General features: G+C 52.2%; 2 protein-coding genes across 6 annotated transcripts; one reads left to right on the top strand and one right to left on the bottom strand.

The window, feature by feature from the left end:
• Positions 1 to 13142, top strand: POLR1C (RNA polymerase I and III subunit C). Of its 4 annotated transcripts, none has more exons than XM_080585782.1 (10): positions 1 to 140; positions 1475 to 1640; positions 10287 to 10358; positions 10468 to 10575; positions 10988 to 11120; positions 11240 to 11359; positions 11570 to 11722; positions 11899 to 12048; positions 12396 to 12512; positions 12856 to 13142. In XM_080585782.1, exons 2-10 carry the CDS (start codon positions 1632 to 1634, stop codon positions 12972 to 12974), a joined length of 981 nt encoding a protein of 326 aa, XP_080441908.1. In that variant the 5' UTR covers positions 1 to 140; positions 1475 to 1631; the 3' UTR covers positions 12975 to 13142. The 4 variants fall into 4 exon arrangements, with proteins under 4 accessions (XP_080441908.1, XP_080441906.1, XP_080441907.1 ...); XM_080585780.1 differs by having other exon boundaries at positions 12748 to 13142; XM_080585781.1 differs by lacking the exons at positions 1 to 140; positions 1475 to 1640 and adding an exon at positions 10023 to 10206.
• On the bottom strand, positions 4864 to 9996 carry YIPF3 (Yip1 domain family member 3). 2 transcript variants are annotated; one of them, XM_080585783.1, is made up of 9 exons: positions 9829 to 9994; positions 9558 to 9758; positions 9377 to 9483; positions 8757 to 8802; positions 8240 to 8332; positions 7772 to 7903; positions 7201 to 7314; positions 6602 to 6725; positions 4864 to 5356 (listed from the first exon to the last, which is right to left on the bottom strand). In XM_080585783.1, the coding sequence occupies exons 1-9, from the start codon at positions 9925 to 9927 to the stop codon at positions 5235 to 5237; spliced, it is 1038 nt and encodes a 345-aa protein (XP_080441909.1). In that variant the 5' UTR covers positions 9928 to 9994; the 3' UTR covers positions 4864 to 5234. The 2 variants fall into 2 exon arrangements, with proteins under 2 accessions (XP_080441909.1, XP_080441910.1); XM_080585784.1 differs by lacking the exon at positions 4864 to 5356 and adding an exon at positions 5364 to 5786 and having other exon boundaries at positions 9829 to 9996.
• Positions 13143 to 14666: the final 1524 nt, after the last annotated feature.

The raw sequence follows: 14666 nt of genomic DNA, 5'->3' as shown, positions 1-14666 counted from the left end.
CGCGGGTGAAGCTCCCCCAGGCTGGGGAGCAGCAGCTGCTGGATGGCTTTGGCCACATTTCCACTTAAACCCTCTAAACCTCTGTCTTGGTCCCGGTGTGTGCAGTGTAACAGTCTGCGGGTCAGCCTGAGCTACGTCTGGTGAGCCACAGCTAGGGGATGGGTGCTGAGGGGTGGCTGGGTTGGTTCAGGCTTCGCTACGGGTTGTGTACGCAGACGGTGTGGTGGAAAATAAGGTTAAAGATTCACTGCCCCGTGGTTGGTTTTGAGGTTTTGTTGGTCCCCCGCTCCAAGGTAAGCCGATGTCTGAGGAGAGCAGGAGGAGCTTGAGCGGAGTGGATGGCCCAGGGGTTGAAACCTGGAGAAAGTTACAATGTGGAAAGGATGAAATTATCTCTTCCACAGCTGTCCAGATCGTTATAGCAGGCTGCAGTGTGGCGTGGAGGTGTGTGAGCCAGCACAGAGCTGAGGTGTGATTACGAGGAGCTCCTGGTGGGTTAATTTAACATATTTTCCCCTCAGAGAAGTGGGGCAGCACATGGAAGGATTCTGGACCGCAGCTGGGTGTACAAGAGAAGCAGAGGAAATCAGGCCATTTATCATGCCTCCACTGGTTTTTCCTCCCTCAGCGGGGAGCGATGTGGGTTGGGAAATAGCCTGACAGAGCAAGGGGGCTGTGGAGGTGGATGTTCCTTTAGGCAGTGCGGACATGCCTCTGGTAGAGACAGGCTGCTGGTAAGGGAGAGACCCTTCCTCTCGTCACAACCCCTGCTGCGTGCCAGGAGGCAGCTGGTAAAAGGTAGAGGGGCTGGGGAAGTACCACAAGTTTGCCTGCATCAGCAGCACACAGCCTTATCCCTCAACCTGATGAGCGATGTGAGGGGCATACCTGACCTTCTTTTAATTTGGTGGTTCAGGTCAGAGGGATTTGCTCCTTCTTTCCCACCTTCTGGTAGTGCTGTACTTGGAGAGAAATATGAAGCAGGGCCCTTGTCGTTTCAACTCCACTGAGCTGAAAAAGGAAGCCAGTGATGTGGAAATTAGGTTAAACCACATAAGTAGGCAGCTTTCTGCACGTAACTAATCTGTTAAGGAGAAAGCCTGGCTGCTGCATACGGCAATGCTCAAGTGAATTCCAATGTAGTGGGTAACTAAGGGACAAACCCAGGCTCCTCTGCTTTGTTTGCAGGCCAGGAAGAGGTGGAAAGTGAGGGGAAACATAGGATATGGAGGGGGACATGAAGCAATTTTCTTCCTTCTGCAATGAAGGAGCATGTCACCTGAGCCACAGGGTTGTATGTTATGTCCTGGATGAGACCAAGGGAGAACAGCAGATAAGCTAGAATTGGATATCAACTTTAAGACTTTGGCTGCAGCGTCTAATTTACAACATAGGTGTCACCCTGCCCTTTGAGCAATCCGTTGCAGCTCTTCAGGGCTATCTACATGTGTCTCCTTGTTTTCCTGTTGCATAGGGGTGCATGGACTCATTTCTGCATCTGCAAGCTGCATCAAGAGCAGACCACAGGCCTGGCAACACATCTGCGCTGGGATATGAACAGCAGCTGTATGCAGCCGTCAGCGCGGTCCTGGTACAGGTGAAAAGGAGCTCCTGATCTCTGAGGTCATTAAATGGTCCAGGTGAGAACATGATCCTGTGTGTTTCAGGGCTGTGAGTGGCAGAGTGAATGTCAGAGTGGTGAGCAGGGGTATGACCAAGTAAATAACAGCTGCTGATCAGCACAGGTCGAATGGAAGGCTGCACTCAGTCTCACCTCACGCTCACCTCCGGGCAGTAATTAACCCATGCTTCGTTCAGCAAGGCTATTATTAGAGAGGCACTTGGAGGAGAGCCCCTGGGGCACGTCCCACTTCAATCGACAGCAGCAGCCTCAAAGCACTGCTTAGGGCATCAGGCTGCTTCTGAAGCCCTAGTGCTGGCATCTTCGCTGCCTGTTGTCAGGTGCAAGACCACATTGAGGAGACAAATGTCCTACCTTGATTTATGCTCAAATACACTGGGAAAAGTGGTACAGGAGCTAGTGGTTGTGGTTCAAAGCCTTGGTTCACTAAGCCTCATCAAAGGCTACGCAGAGGCAAATTTGACAGTGGTGTTTTGTGAAGAGTTAGGTATTACTTCCTTGTTCGTGTGCAGTTACCCAGCAGATATGAGGAAGGTGGTTTATAGTTTTCCTACTGGGGTGTAAGGAAAGAGTTGACTCCCCAGGTGGATGCCATTAATTCCTCACACGCAAATGGAGAAAAACAGTGGGTGACAAGCAGCTAGGGAGAGAGTAGCTGTAGGGAGGAAGACAAATGGGAGAACAAACAGCCTACTTGTAACCCAAAACACAACTAAGGTGACAGTAAGTGCAACAAGGAAAGACTGTAAAAATGGTTGGTCTCCCAGGCACTGCAGAGGAGAGAGGGAGGCCATAGCATGCTTTAATATATATATTACTTTCTTCTTTCTAATCTGGCAGCCTTGTATGTTTATTTCAGCTTTAATAAAAAAAAAAGGGCTTACACAGCTCTTGCAGCATTACCCTTCCTCAAAAGCTATGTGTGTGCGGGGGGGAATTATTTTAGATTTGCTGCAAGGGAGGAGGGAGAAAATTATTTTTGCTTTGTTGCAGGAGCCGTAGAAGAAAACAAAGGCATTAAAGGTAGTGAGAGTCTGGCATGATGGAGATGTAAGGCTTGTACTGGTAGCTAGAGGCCTTGAATAAGCACTGAGGTGCCCTCCCACAAAGACCTGACTAAGGCAGCGTGCTCAGCATGCTCTGTGGAGCTGCAGCACACGTGCGTTTTCCTGCAAAAGCATGTCTCCCTCTGTCAGCAGAAGGGGAGGCTGAATCTCTCGGCACAGTACTGAACTGTGGTAGCACAGAATATTTCAGGTTCCAGCTGCTGCTGCACAGAGAATGAATCGGGGCTGAGGAACTGGAGTAGAGCAAGCCCCAACAGAATCTGAAGAGGGCGGTTTGTCATTACCCTGGTCACCTGTCCCCAGCCAACATGACGTGCAACCTGCACAGGGGCAGCCTGAAGACTTTCCTCACTGCTGTCTCCTGTGCTTTGAGTCAAAACACAGGGCCCAGCTTCATCCCTCTGGCCCGGTGAAATGGCTAGGTGTGGGAGGGGGGCACAGGTCTTCTCTGACGGTGCGTATAGATCAGCAGTGATAGAGTTAGGCCTAGGATGATTTTTCTTTATCTGGAATTATCCTGCTCACAATCATCTTCCTCCTTTCCTTCCCCTCTGCCTCTACTTGGAGAGTCTGCTCCAAGAGAAGCAGCCAGGGAAAGAGGCACAAATCAGGAAATTAGAAGCCAACCTCCCGTGGAGTTATAAAGAGGGAAGTAGCAGACTCATGCAGCATTACAAACTAACGCTTCCATTTTGTTAAGTTTGATGGTAATGGAATTTCTAGGAGCTGACAGTGCTTCAATTGCTCCAAAAACCATGGGGGATATTGGCCCAAATAATTTGATTCCCCAAGCAGCTTGCTCTGAATGGTGTTCTTCTGCCAAAATAAATGTGGGGGTGTGGGAGATAGTGAGAAAATGCATCTGCTATGTATGTGTTAGGGGATGAGCTCTGTGCTTCTGGAAGGGGAACAAATAATTAACTCGGGAATAAGCGAGCTGCAGAAAGGAGGCCTATGACTCAAAATGCTCAAGTCCTATCCAGTGACGTTTTTGTTCTAACTGAAGCAGACGACCAGCCTGTCCACAGTAGCTGCTGCCGTCTTCCTGTCACTTGTTGCACTGTGGCTCTAGTCTGAATGCCCCTACAGCTGTGTCCTCTCCCACCAGCAAAAGGAAGGGGCCAAGGAGAGCAGTTCCGACACGCTGCCTGCCTTGTGCTCAGCTGACCTGGGGGCATCCAAGAGGGAAACTTTTTTTTCTCTCCAGTCTGAGTGCGAGCATCTTAGAGGTGGCTTCTCTCCCCTGCTCATCCTGAACTGCAGGAAGAGGGGAGAAGCTGAAAGGCAGGTAACAGCTTCCCACTCTCAGACCACTCGACATTAGAGCGGTGAGGGAAGACTACAGCTGGACTGCACAACCGTGAGTTACTGCCGTGCAAGCAGCTGAGGCTGGGCTGTTCGGCTTCCCCATTCTTGCTGGAGCTTTCCTGCATCAGGCTGCTGGACCTAACCGTGCCCACTGTATTACCATCGTGTGCTTCCCCATTGCTCCCCTTGCTTAATGGGAACACTGCTGTTGGAGGAGAGTTTGCCGGAGAGTTTTGAGTCTCTGAGGAGTCCCTTCTGAAATAAGGCCTAGACTCAGCTTGAAAAGCCAGCAGCCAGTACACCTGGAGGGAATGGAAGAGCAGGCTGCCTCCGCTGCTCGCAGCAATGAGGTTGTGCCACAGCTGGGAGACGAGAGCAAGCTGCACGAGGGTGAACTAGCCTCCTCAACAGAAATATCCACAGATCACGCACAAACACGCTGCCTCTGCAGGCAGAACTGCTGTCCCAAACCAACACAGGCTGAAGGGTGGAAAGAACAAAAGGTGCCGTGGAAGTGCAGGGACAGATAGATTTCTAACATACACAAGGGACAGTGAGGTGAGATAGCAGCTTGGACCAAATGAAAAGAGAGGGATTGATCTAGGACATGACAAGGAAGAGAATGTGGCAAAAAAGCATGCTACTGCTGAAAATGTGCAGTGACGCTAAAGTTCATGTGCCTTCTGGGCTATAGAAGAGCTGTCCAGGACAGGCCATGAAACATTTGAAGTAGGACAGCATGAAAGTGCAGAGAATTCTGCTTTGACGCTAGGACAGGATGGATCAAGATGCAGAGACCCCACACCACTCTCCCATTACATAGGTAGGCTCAAACATAAGACATCATTCAGCACCAACATCAATTTAATTCTTCTCTCTTCGGGACAGGAACAGAGCAGATAGCCCTGGGGTTACATCAGCAAGTGGAAAGAGGGGTAAGGGACAAACCGAGCTGGGAAATCCCAGCTAAACATGCAGGCGACAGAACCACTCTACTCAAGACAGCCCCGACCTGGGTGGCAGAAGAGTGTAATCCTTCCGAGTCACTGAGGTGCTGTCCACTCAGCTGCTCAAAACTGCAACCCGATGGGCAGGTCCAGGCAAGCAAAACCACGTCTTAACTCCTGCTGTTCTGTCCTTTTCCTAAGAGGCAGCAGGTTACTACGGCCCTATGCAGCCCCAGAAGTAGTGAAGAAAGCAAGTCCAAGACTGTGAAACTACAGGGTCAACGCGACGGCTTTGGCTGTTGTGTTCAGGATAGCGTTAGAAACAACTGGAATGTCTCTGGCGACTCTCTGAAAGGGTGGCATGTTGGGTCCTTCCAATGTGTCCAGGATTCCTGCAGGGAACAGCGAAGAGGAGAGTGGCAAGAGTTAGTTCAGATGCAGATGGCACGTTTCTTCTTGTTTTCCTCTCTGGCCAGTTAATGGCTGATGGTGGCAGAGCCCCGGCCTTGGAGGTGATGGGAGGAGACATCTAGTCCCCAGAGAATGAACAGTACAAACGCCTCCATCCAGAGATGTTCACTGCATACAGATCAGAGTTTATCCCTGGGGCAGGGAAGCACAGATCCTTTCACTTCTGAGGTGCCCAATCCAGTCCTCTGTCATCTGACCTGAACGTAGACACTGCGAGAGGTGTAAATCCTCTCCCCACCTCATTCCAGCACATATCCTGCTCTTAGACCAATTGTTTGCTTTTGTGTTGAAATACCCTTGCAGGCTTGCATCAGGAGCTGCATTTGGGGGTGCAATATGGAATTTTTATCACTGCAATGCAAACATAAGCCGTGGTTGGCAGGAAGCACACATACTGCTGCAACTGTTCTCCAGTTCCTGTCAATTACCCTCTCAAGACTGATAATCAGTCCTGGAAATCCTTGAAGAAAATTGCTTAGACTATATTCTACCCTGTTTCATGTGCTAAGAAGTTGCAGATCAGGGCTCAGAACCTTAGCCATAAGAACAGATCCAGGAAAGAACAGCATTTACCTCTAAAAGGACTTGAAATGCTATGCTGTAACCCTAAATTATGCAGATTTGAATTTAATTTTTTTTAAAGGGGACTAATAGTTTGCTAGGAGAAAAACTACTACAACAACAAAGAGAAAGAGGACTTGAATCTGTATAGCCTGGTAAATAGCACTGACTGCAAAAAGTGCAGGTTCTGCTGTCCGTGTTGTACAACACAAGATAGAAAAGCGTTATGCAAAGAAGGAATACTTTTATGACACATTTCCTGATCAGGATAAAGCAACCTGATTTCACCAGCGTTCAGGAAGGGACTAGGCATCTGCACAAGAGCAGTCATTGCAGTAACACTTTACTTGTGGGCAAAGACAAAGCTTTGTGCCTCACAACTTACGTCTTTAGTACTACACTCAGCGCACAAAGACTACCCCATGTCAACCCACTGCCCTGCTTTGACAGCTGCTAACAAAGCTGGCGCTGGCCACTCTTGGGTGTGAAACTGGCCCAGGTGCCCTCAGGTCAGGCCCACACTGCCCACCCTTTCTGTCAGAGCAAACAGCAGCTCGCCTTCCCCCGCATCTAACAGGGGCTCCCTTCTTATCTCCCTTGCTTACCTTCTACCACCTTGTGGTAAGCAAAGTGCAGATAGAGGAGGAAAAGCATATGCAGAGCAGCAAGAGTCCCACACAGGATGAGCCGCTGGGTATGCCCCACGGTGCGCGACACCAGCACAGCAACCTAGGGGAGAGGTGGAGATCAGAGGGTTTGAGACCAGTTAGCTGCTACGTCGGCCTCTGGCGCGTTGCAGTCAGGTGCACACAGGAGGATGGGCCAAGTAGTGAGAGCCAGTGGAAACAGCGCTCAGAGCCTTCTTTGCGGTTTGCACCAGCAAATTCAGAGTAATCTGACTTTGTTTTGAGTAAATTAATCTTGCCCTATCTCACCAGGAATTCAGGAGGCTCAGGCAGGACTCCCCGCAGCAGCGGGGCTGTAAGGGAACATGCCTCCTACAGCTGTCACAGGGGGTGAGGATGTTAAGCCAGGCATCCCTTCATTACGCCAGTAGCCTAATGACCCAGAAGCGTTAGGCTGCACTTCACAGCAGCCTAACTGGCTGTGAAATGAACTGGCCGGCCCACGGAAGAGAAAGCAGGAAACTTCCCTCCCTTTTTTGTCCCCAGAAGAGGAGGGCTTCAGGCTGCCTGTCACCTACCATTCGTAGTGTAGAGAGTCCACCAACGACCAACCAGAAGATATAGAAGAGGGAATGGAAGTGGATATTATAGGTGACAAAGAGAGTGATGCAGTGTCCAAAAAGACCATAGCCCTGACAAAACAAAAACATTCACATTACAAATGTCACTCTCACACAAAGGCCCACTGAGCACCAGCAGCCTATTCCTGCAATGATTCACCAAAGCAAAGCTTTGCGAACTACTCATTCAATGCCAAAGAGCCAACCAGCACTATTTCAGCAGCAGCTCACGCCCAGCTAATCTGTCTGAAGGAGTCACAGAACGTCAGCAATTGCAACAACTTGGGAAACAGGAAAGAATTTCTGATTCCAGAGAAATTGGAATCTCCGTTTTTTTGGTTTTTTAACCTTTGTGCCATCCCTGAGTCTGGGACGGTGCAGGTCAGAAGAGCATCCTGGATTTTCCAGGTTGTCCCAGTGCAACAGGACTACGCTGACTTACAAAGACTTCCAGAAAAGCTCACAGGCCACCCTCCCACTGGAACACCACGCAGACAACACTGATCTTGGGGCAGCCCCCCATACATACCAACAGTGACAACATCTGCACCATCGTGATTTGGGCATTGCACAGATATGCCAGGAAATAGATGAAAGAGGAGACTCCCAACCAGTATCCAAAGCAGGTGCCGATAGCAGTGCCCATCAGTGTGCCTTCCCTCTGTGGAGACAGCATCAGGATGAAGAAAACTCCAAGAAGTGACCTGCCAGCACCCAAATTCCACCTCGAAGTACCCAGAGCCTTTCATAAGCATTATCAAATAGCATTATCAAATCAGGACACCACACGACCTACACCCCAGCTCTCCCAGCAGAAGAGCATCAAGACTTTCTGATGCAACATTCCTCCCCTCCCCAAGCCAACAGGCTCTTCCTCAGATCTAAGCTTTTCAGGAAGATGCTGTTCTGTTATGGGAGGTTTCCTTTCCATTTTTAGTGTCGTTTTGTCATTCCCAAACCTAGTCAAACCCCAGCTTATCATCAAGACTCTCCGTACAATGATGGTGTCCGAGGTCTTCATCCCATGCAGAAGGATGGCCACCAGTGTGAAAACCAGCATGAGGGGTCCATAAAGCTCACCTGCAATCTTCTACAGGGACAGAGAGAGGAAGGAAGGTTTGGTCAGTGCTCCCAGCTACCAGGCTCCCACCCCAGGTGACATGACGATTATCTTGGATAGTTTATCACCTAGTCACCTGAGAAGTAACAGCAGTGCCACTGCTGACTGGAGCCAGACGGAACAGGCTGTGTGAGGAGGAGTCAAGGTGGTGTTAAACGAATGCAGAAAGGGGATAAGTGAAATCTAGAGGTCTCGAACTGTACCAGCATTAAAGGTAGCAGCAGAATGGGGCTTGGAACAACTACGGGAAGGGGTTTACCATCATTTACATTTTCTGGGAGGTAAACACCTAACAAACTCAAATCCTTAATAACACAGACTAATTAAGTTTTGCAGGGTGTTTGTGGGACATTCACTTAGACCACGGAGTCTAATTCAACAAAAGAGAACTCACCTGTGGGAAACTAATCATCTTCACGGGAATCATGGACTCCAGCAGTCTGCATTACAGCAAAACAAGGAATGACATCAAAAGCAGGAATGACAACGAGAGAGTTAGTAAGATGCTTCAGAAGTAAGAGACCCCATACATGCATCACCAGTGTTTCCTGCTGTGGCCTTATGGGAGTGAGTCCTTCTAGGGGGTCATACAAGGTAACTAAAGAAAACTTACTGTCAGCGGGTTAACTTTGCTGGGGAGGATTCAAAGGTAATATTTAGGGATCCACTCAGGGATGAGTGATCGCTGAGAGAACAGCAGGAAGCAAAAATACCTTTCTTCAGCCAGCCTCAAGAACTTGGCCTTTTTGGACAGCCCTACGCTGCCATCCCAACAGAAGCCATGTAAGCCAACTGAGTAGAAAAGGCTGAAGATGTCCTAAAGCCCTTTTTAAATTTTTCTCTGCTGAGAAACTCAGCTGGGTGACAGGGCTGCCGGTGTTTCTGGGGGCCCCGATGAAGACTGAGCGGAGCTCATCACGGTGTGTTTCTGTGTCGGGGCCGTGCCACGAAGCGCGCAGCCCACCTCACGCTGCTCTGAGGGACCCCGCACGTCCTCGGGCAGGGGCTGCCCACCTGGCGCGCACTTGGACGGGCTCCACGTCGAAGTACGGCCGGAGGATGTCGATGTTGGCGTAGAGGCTGAAGGCCTTCGAGGCTTGCCTCTTCCCCACCTGCCACACCTGCGGGGAGAAGGCAGCGGGCAGCAGCAGCGGGGCCGGGGCCGGCCGGGGGGCCGCGGCGGGGCCTGGCTCACCTGGTCAGCGACCTGCCGGCCGAGCTGCCCCCGCAGCCCCTTCACGCCCAGGAACTCCCCGTCCTCCTCCTCGGCGGCCCCCGCCTCGCCTTCCTCCTCCTCCTCCTCCTTCATGCGCTGGTGCATCTCCCCCATGTCCTCGAAGCTGGAGCCCGACGTGTCGTCCATGTTCTCCATGTCGATGACGGCCGAGCCGCCGCCCTGCGCCGGGGCACACGGCATCAGCCCCCCGCCGAGCCCCGCCGCTCCCCCCGCGGCCGCCCGGCCCCACCTGCATGTTGTCCTCGAAGCCTCCCCACTCCGCAGCGCCGCTCCTGCCGCCGCCGCCGCCCGCCGCCACCGGCCCCGGCCCCGGCCCCGGGGCGGACATCGCGGGCGCCGCGCTGGCTGCTGCGAGCCGCGGGGGGGCGGCGCCGCTGTGACGGCTCCAACGCGGCTCTCGCGGGATGGCGGCGCCGCCATCTTGTGTGCGGCGGGCGGGCGGGCAGGGAGGGGAGGGGAGGGGAAGCCACACGCGGGCGGGCCGCCGGCCCCTCACCTCTTCCGCCCTGCCGCCGCCACACGGGCCGGCCCCGCGGAGATGGCGGCCAGGCGGGGCACCGACGAGATGCGGGAGCGCGTGGTGCTGGGCGAGTTCGGCGTCCGCAACGTGAGGGGGGCGGCCGGGCCGGGGCGGGGCAGGGCAGGGCGGGGGGTCCCGCCGCGCTCACGGGCTGTGCCTCCCCTCAGGTGCACACCACCGACTTCCCCGGCAACTACCCCGGCTACGACGACGCCTGGGACCAGCAGCGCTTCGAGGAGGTGGGCAGGTGGCGGTTGGGTGCCACGGTAGTGGCTCGGTGCCACCCGGGTGGCGGTTGGGTGCCGTGCGGGTGGCACCGTGTGGTGACACCCCGCCTGTCCCCCCCAGGAGTTCCGCGTGGACGTGGTGGGCGAGGAGGACGGCGTGCTGGAGTTCGACATGGTGGGCATCGACGCGGCCATCGCCAACGCCTTCCGCCGCATCCTGCTCGCCGAGGTAGGGCGGCGGGGTGGGAAGGGGGGATTTGGCGATAGGCGGATGGCCTTGTGTCGAGTCAGCCCTTGGAGCTCTGGAAGAGGAGTGAAATTTCTTTTCGTACCTGTGTCCAAGGAGAGCTGGGACCTTAGGAGCCCAAGCGTTAGCACTCGTTGCTCTTGAGGATGCTGTTGGTAACCTTTGGGGGTTGTTCTGCCCTCCATCTCTCATGCTCACCCCTTTTTTAAAAAAAAAGAAGGGAAAGGGGGTTTATTGGATAGCCTCTTTTGGCAAGAATACCAGTGAAAAGAGTCGGCAGAGCAATTATTTATGGGAGGGAAGGGATGGTGAAAATAGGACCACTCTGTCTGGATATTCTATTGGTGGGTGGTTTGACTGTTCTCTTATTAAGTCAATCTCTTGTCTCCCTGAGGTACCAACGATGGCTGTGGAGAAAGTCTTTGTGTACAACAACACATCCATTGTGCAGGACGAGATTCTGGCTCATCGCTTGGGCCTTATCCCTATCCGAGCTGACCCTCGACTCTTTGAATACAGAAATCAAGGTGAGAGTCTTGGATTGAATACACATATTGAAGGTTGAACCCAAAGGCAGAAACTGGGGCCACGTAAACTGAGCAGAAGTGTGATTCCACAAAGACTCATGATGTTCTCTCCTTCCCAGGAGATGAAGAAGGGACAGAAATCGATACACTGCAGTTCCAGCTGAAAATAAAATGCAGCCGAAATCCTCAGGCAGCCAAGGAATCATCTGACCCTAATGAGCTGTATTTCAATCACAAAGGTAAGTTATCTCCCTTTCCTAAAATTAGGAGTTTTCTTTTTCTTTTTTTTGTTCTGTTCTTGGGAGGTGGGATTTGGTTGTTCTCTCAGGCCTGTGAGCAGAGACAGCTGATTTCCTCGTTCTGCTAAACTCAACTTTTGCCACCCCCAGTCCCGTTCAGTCCTGTTTTATGAGACAGCAGCGGCTGATGCTTGCAGTTTCTCTTCACAGTGTACAGCAAGCACATGACGTGGGTGCCCTTGGGGAATCAGACAGACCTCTTCCCAGATGCTGACTTCCGACCTGTTCACGACGACATCCTCATTGCACTGTTGCGACCTGGCCAGGAAATAGACGTGCTTATGCACTGTGTCAAGGGTATAGGTGAGTGCTGGGTCCTGGGGTGGGGGGGAGAGGAGTGTGTGTGCTCTGACTTGAGCACACCTGTGTGAAGGGGAACTGTGGAGAATGGGCTTTCCCCCAGAATTTCAGGCCCCGCATCACTGCATTCTCGTTCCCCGAGGCCTGCCCTCATCCTTAACTCTTAACTGTTTGTGCAGGTAAAGATCATGCCAAGTTTTCTCCTGTGGCCACGGCTAGCTATCGACTGCTTCCTGACATTACTCTCCTGCAGCCTATTGAGGATGAGGCAGCTGAGACGTTGCAGAAGTGCTTTTCCCCTGGAGTCATTGAGATCCAGAACATCAAGGGTACTTTCTTCCCTGCTCTAAAGTGCCTTGATCCTTACAAGTCTTAGCAGAGACTGATTAGAGACTAGGGACAAACCTTGTAGATACAAAACCGTGTTGTGATGTTGCTGATCAGCAGCGTCCTGACTGGGGGTACACACAAGCTTTGTGTTTGGGTTGGAACTGTTCAAGAAGACCCGTTCTATCAGGTTGGAGTTTCATGTTAGGCACGTGTTAATTCTTTGTATTTGTGGCTTTGCTGCCTCTGCTGATGGGAGAGTGCTTGTTTGAGGGGTAGGTACCTTTTGTGACTCCAAGGCATCCACCTGCTGCAGGTGCCCATCGTGTTTTGTCCTTTTCCCTTTTAGGAAAAAAGGTGGCAAGGGTAGCCAATGCTCGGTTGGACACGTTCAGCAGGGAGGTTTTCCGACACGAGGGTCTGAAAAACCTTGTGCGCCTGGCAAGAGTGCGAAATCATTACATCTGTAAGTGTGATTTTATTTTCACAGCAGAGCCCTACTCTGGTTTGTGCAAACAAGCGGAGACTGGCCAGCGTGCGTATCTAGGTCTCTGACTTCCCTTTCACCCTGACATTACCAGTCTTCCTACGTTCGTGTTCCAGTGGGGAACTACTGAGACAAATTTTTGGCGCAGCTTTGGGACCGAGTGTGTTTGCGTTTCTTGCCGGCACGTGTAACCTCTTCTCTTCTGGCTGCAAAGGTCTGGCTTGCCAGAAGTGCAGCGCAAAGGAAGATGAGGGACGGAAATGCTGGAGCCAGGTGCGGGCTGAAGCTGCGTGGCGGTGTGCTGACTCGTGTCTCTGTGCAGTTTCAGTGGAGTCCACGGGTATCTTGCCTCCAGACGTGCTGGTGAGCGAAGCCATCAAGATACTGATGGGCAAGTGTCAGCGCTTCCTGAACGAGCTGGACTCTGTGCCTATGGAGTGACCAGGGGGCAGCTGAGAAGCTTCTTGCACCTGCCTGCAGGAGTTGGTTCCTCTTCCGTAGGCAAGAGGTTCGAGATGGGTTTGAGTCCTCAGACCATCTCTTTAATCTTTTAAATTGTTTGGAATGAGCCTCAGTGAGGCGATGGACTAAAATAAAAGCTTTCCTTTACAGCTGTCTGCTTCTGTGCTGTTAACAATTGTGAGGCTGTAATACGCGGAGAAGAAAGTGGCAGCAGGTCTGAAGCTGAGTAACAGCATTTATTTCAGGTTGCAAGCAGTGCGTGAAGAGGACTGATGCGGCAGCGTAGTAGAGCACTTGGCAGCAGGTCAGTGAGATCGTGACAGGTCCCTGTCAGCTGGGGACTGTTCTGGAGGTGTCAAGCTCTGTGGTTGCTTACAGGCTGTGTTGTCACGTAGTGCTGGGCTTCTCTGTATGGGGGGGAAGGTGGAGTTGAAAACATGCTCTGGAAAAACTGTCTGTCCCCTGTAAGTATCTCAAGCTATGATACTTCTCTCTGGGTGTTAGTTTTGACTACTCTGTTCTCAGCGACTGAGTGTGATTTGGGCTCACCTTGAAGCAGAACTGAGTTTCCTGGGGCAGGGTGGAGGGCAAGTGGCGGTTCACATGCCTGTCTCCACCGAGGGAAGCCTGGGATAACGTGCAGGTTAGCAACGTGGTGAGCACTGCTGGCGGCACCGGGGAGTTCCTGACTTGTGAAAGTCTCTCTGGACATGCTGATAAAAGAACAGGGACACCAGAGCGGGCTGGGAGGGAGGGTGTGTGCCAGCTGCCTAAGTTAATTGGCTCGAGTGCAGGAAGTCGTGCTTTCTCTGTACTGGTGTCACTGGGATGTGGTTACGCGCACTGTGTACGTACACCGTGACAGATGGCGGGGGCTGCCCCGTAGGGAGTGTGCGTGTTCAGGGGTGTTCAGGGCAGAGCCGGTGATGGTCTGGAAGCAGGGCAGGAACAGCGGGTCACCCCTGGTGTCACCTCCCTGTCCCACGTTGCTGTACTGCTGCAGGCCCGTGCTTTGCCTCCAGGGTGTTCGAGCCAGCTGGTAGTGGCTTGTTGGGAAGGTGGCTGCGTCCCTGTAAAGGCTGGTCTGGGGGCGCAGTCTGTTCCATCAGGGTGCTTGCTGGCTCTTGCACCTTTGTGCTTTCAGCAGCTTTGCAGGAATCGGGGCAGGCAGATTTGGAGCCCCAAGAGCTAGGCCTAGGTCAGTTCTGTAGTCTGCACCTTCTCGTGTAGCGCTCCTTACAGCCAGAGCCGAGTGACCTTCCCCATGCTTCTTGCTCGTTTAAAACTCCGTTCAGTGATGCAGACCTGTCCCTCGTGTATGAGCTACACAAGGCAGGGGTGAGGGCAGGTGTAAGAATTTCAAAGTTCCCTTCCCTCAGCTGGGGCTAGACAAATGGCCTATCAATGCCATTTAGGTGTTACAGTCTCTTTTCAAAAATAGTAATTTGGAGCTGGGTCTCTTCAATTTAAACAAGCTGAAACAGTGTCCCTGCTGAGCAGGGTTACAGTTGGGGCCTTGGGAAAAGATTTTATAACAAAAACTTAGTGAAGGGTCTCAAGGGAGAGGCTATGGCCTTCTGCTATGGCAACACCCACCCTTTGAGCTCTGCCTATGTGAATATATGTGCCTCTATGAATACGTTAGTGCAAATCTTCCCTTGCTTTCCAATT

The sequence above is a fragment of the Anser brachyrhynchus genome (genome assembly GCF_964034855.1).
Source record: "Anser brachyrhynchus genome assembly, chromosome: 3".
Classification (NCBI taxonomy): Eukaryota; Metazoa; Chordata; class Aves; order Anseriformes; family Anatidae; genus Anser; species Anser brachyrhynchus.
This window is presented reverse-complemented; position numbering and strand designations above follow the sequence as displayed.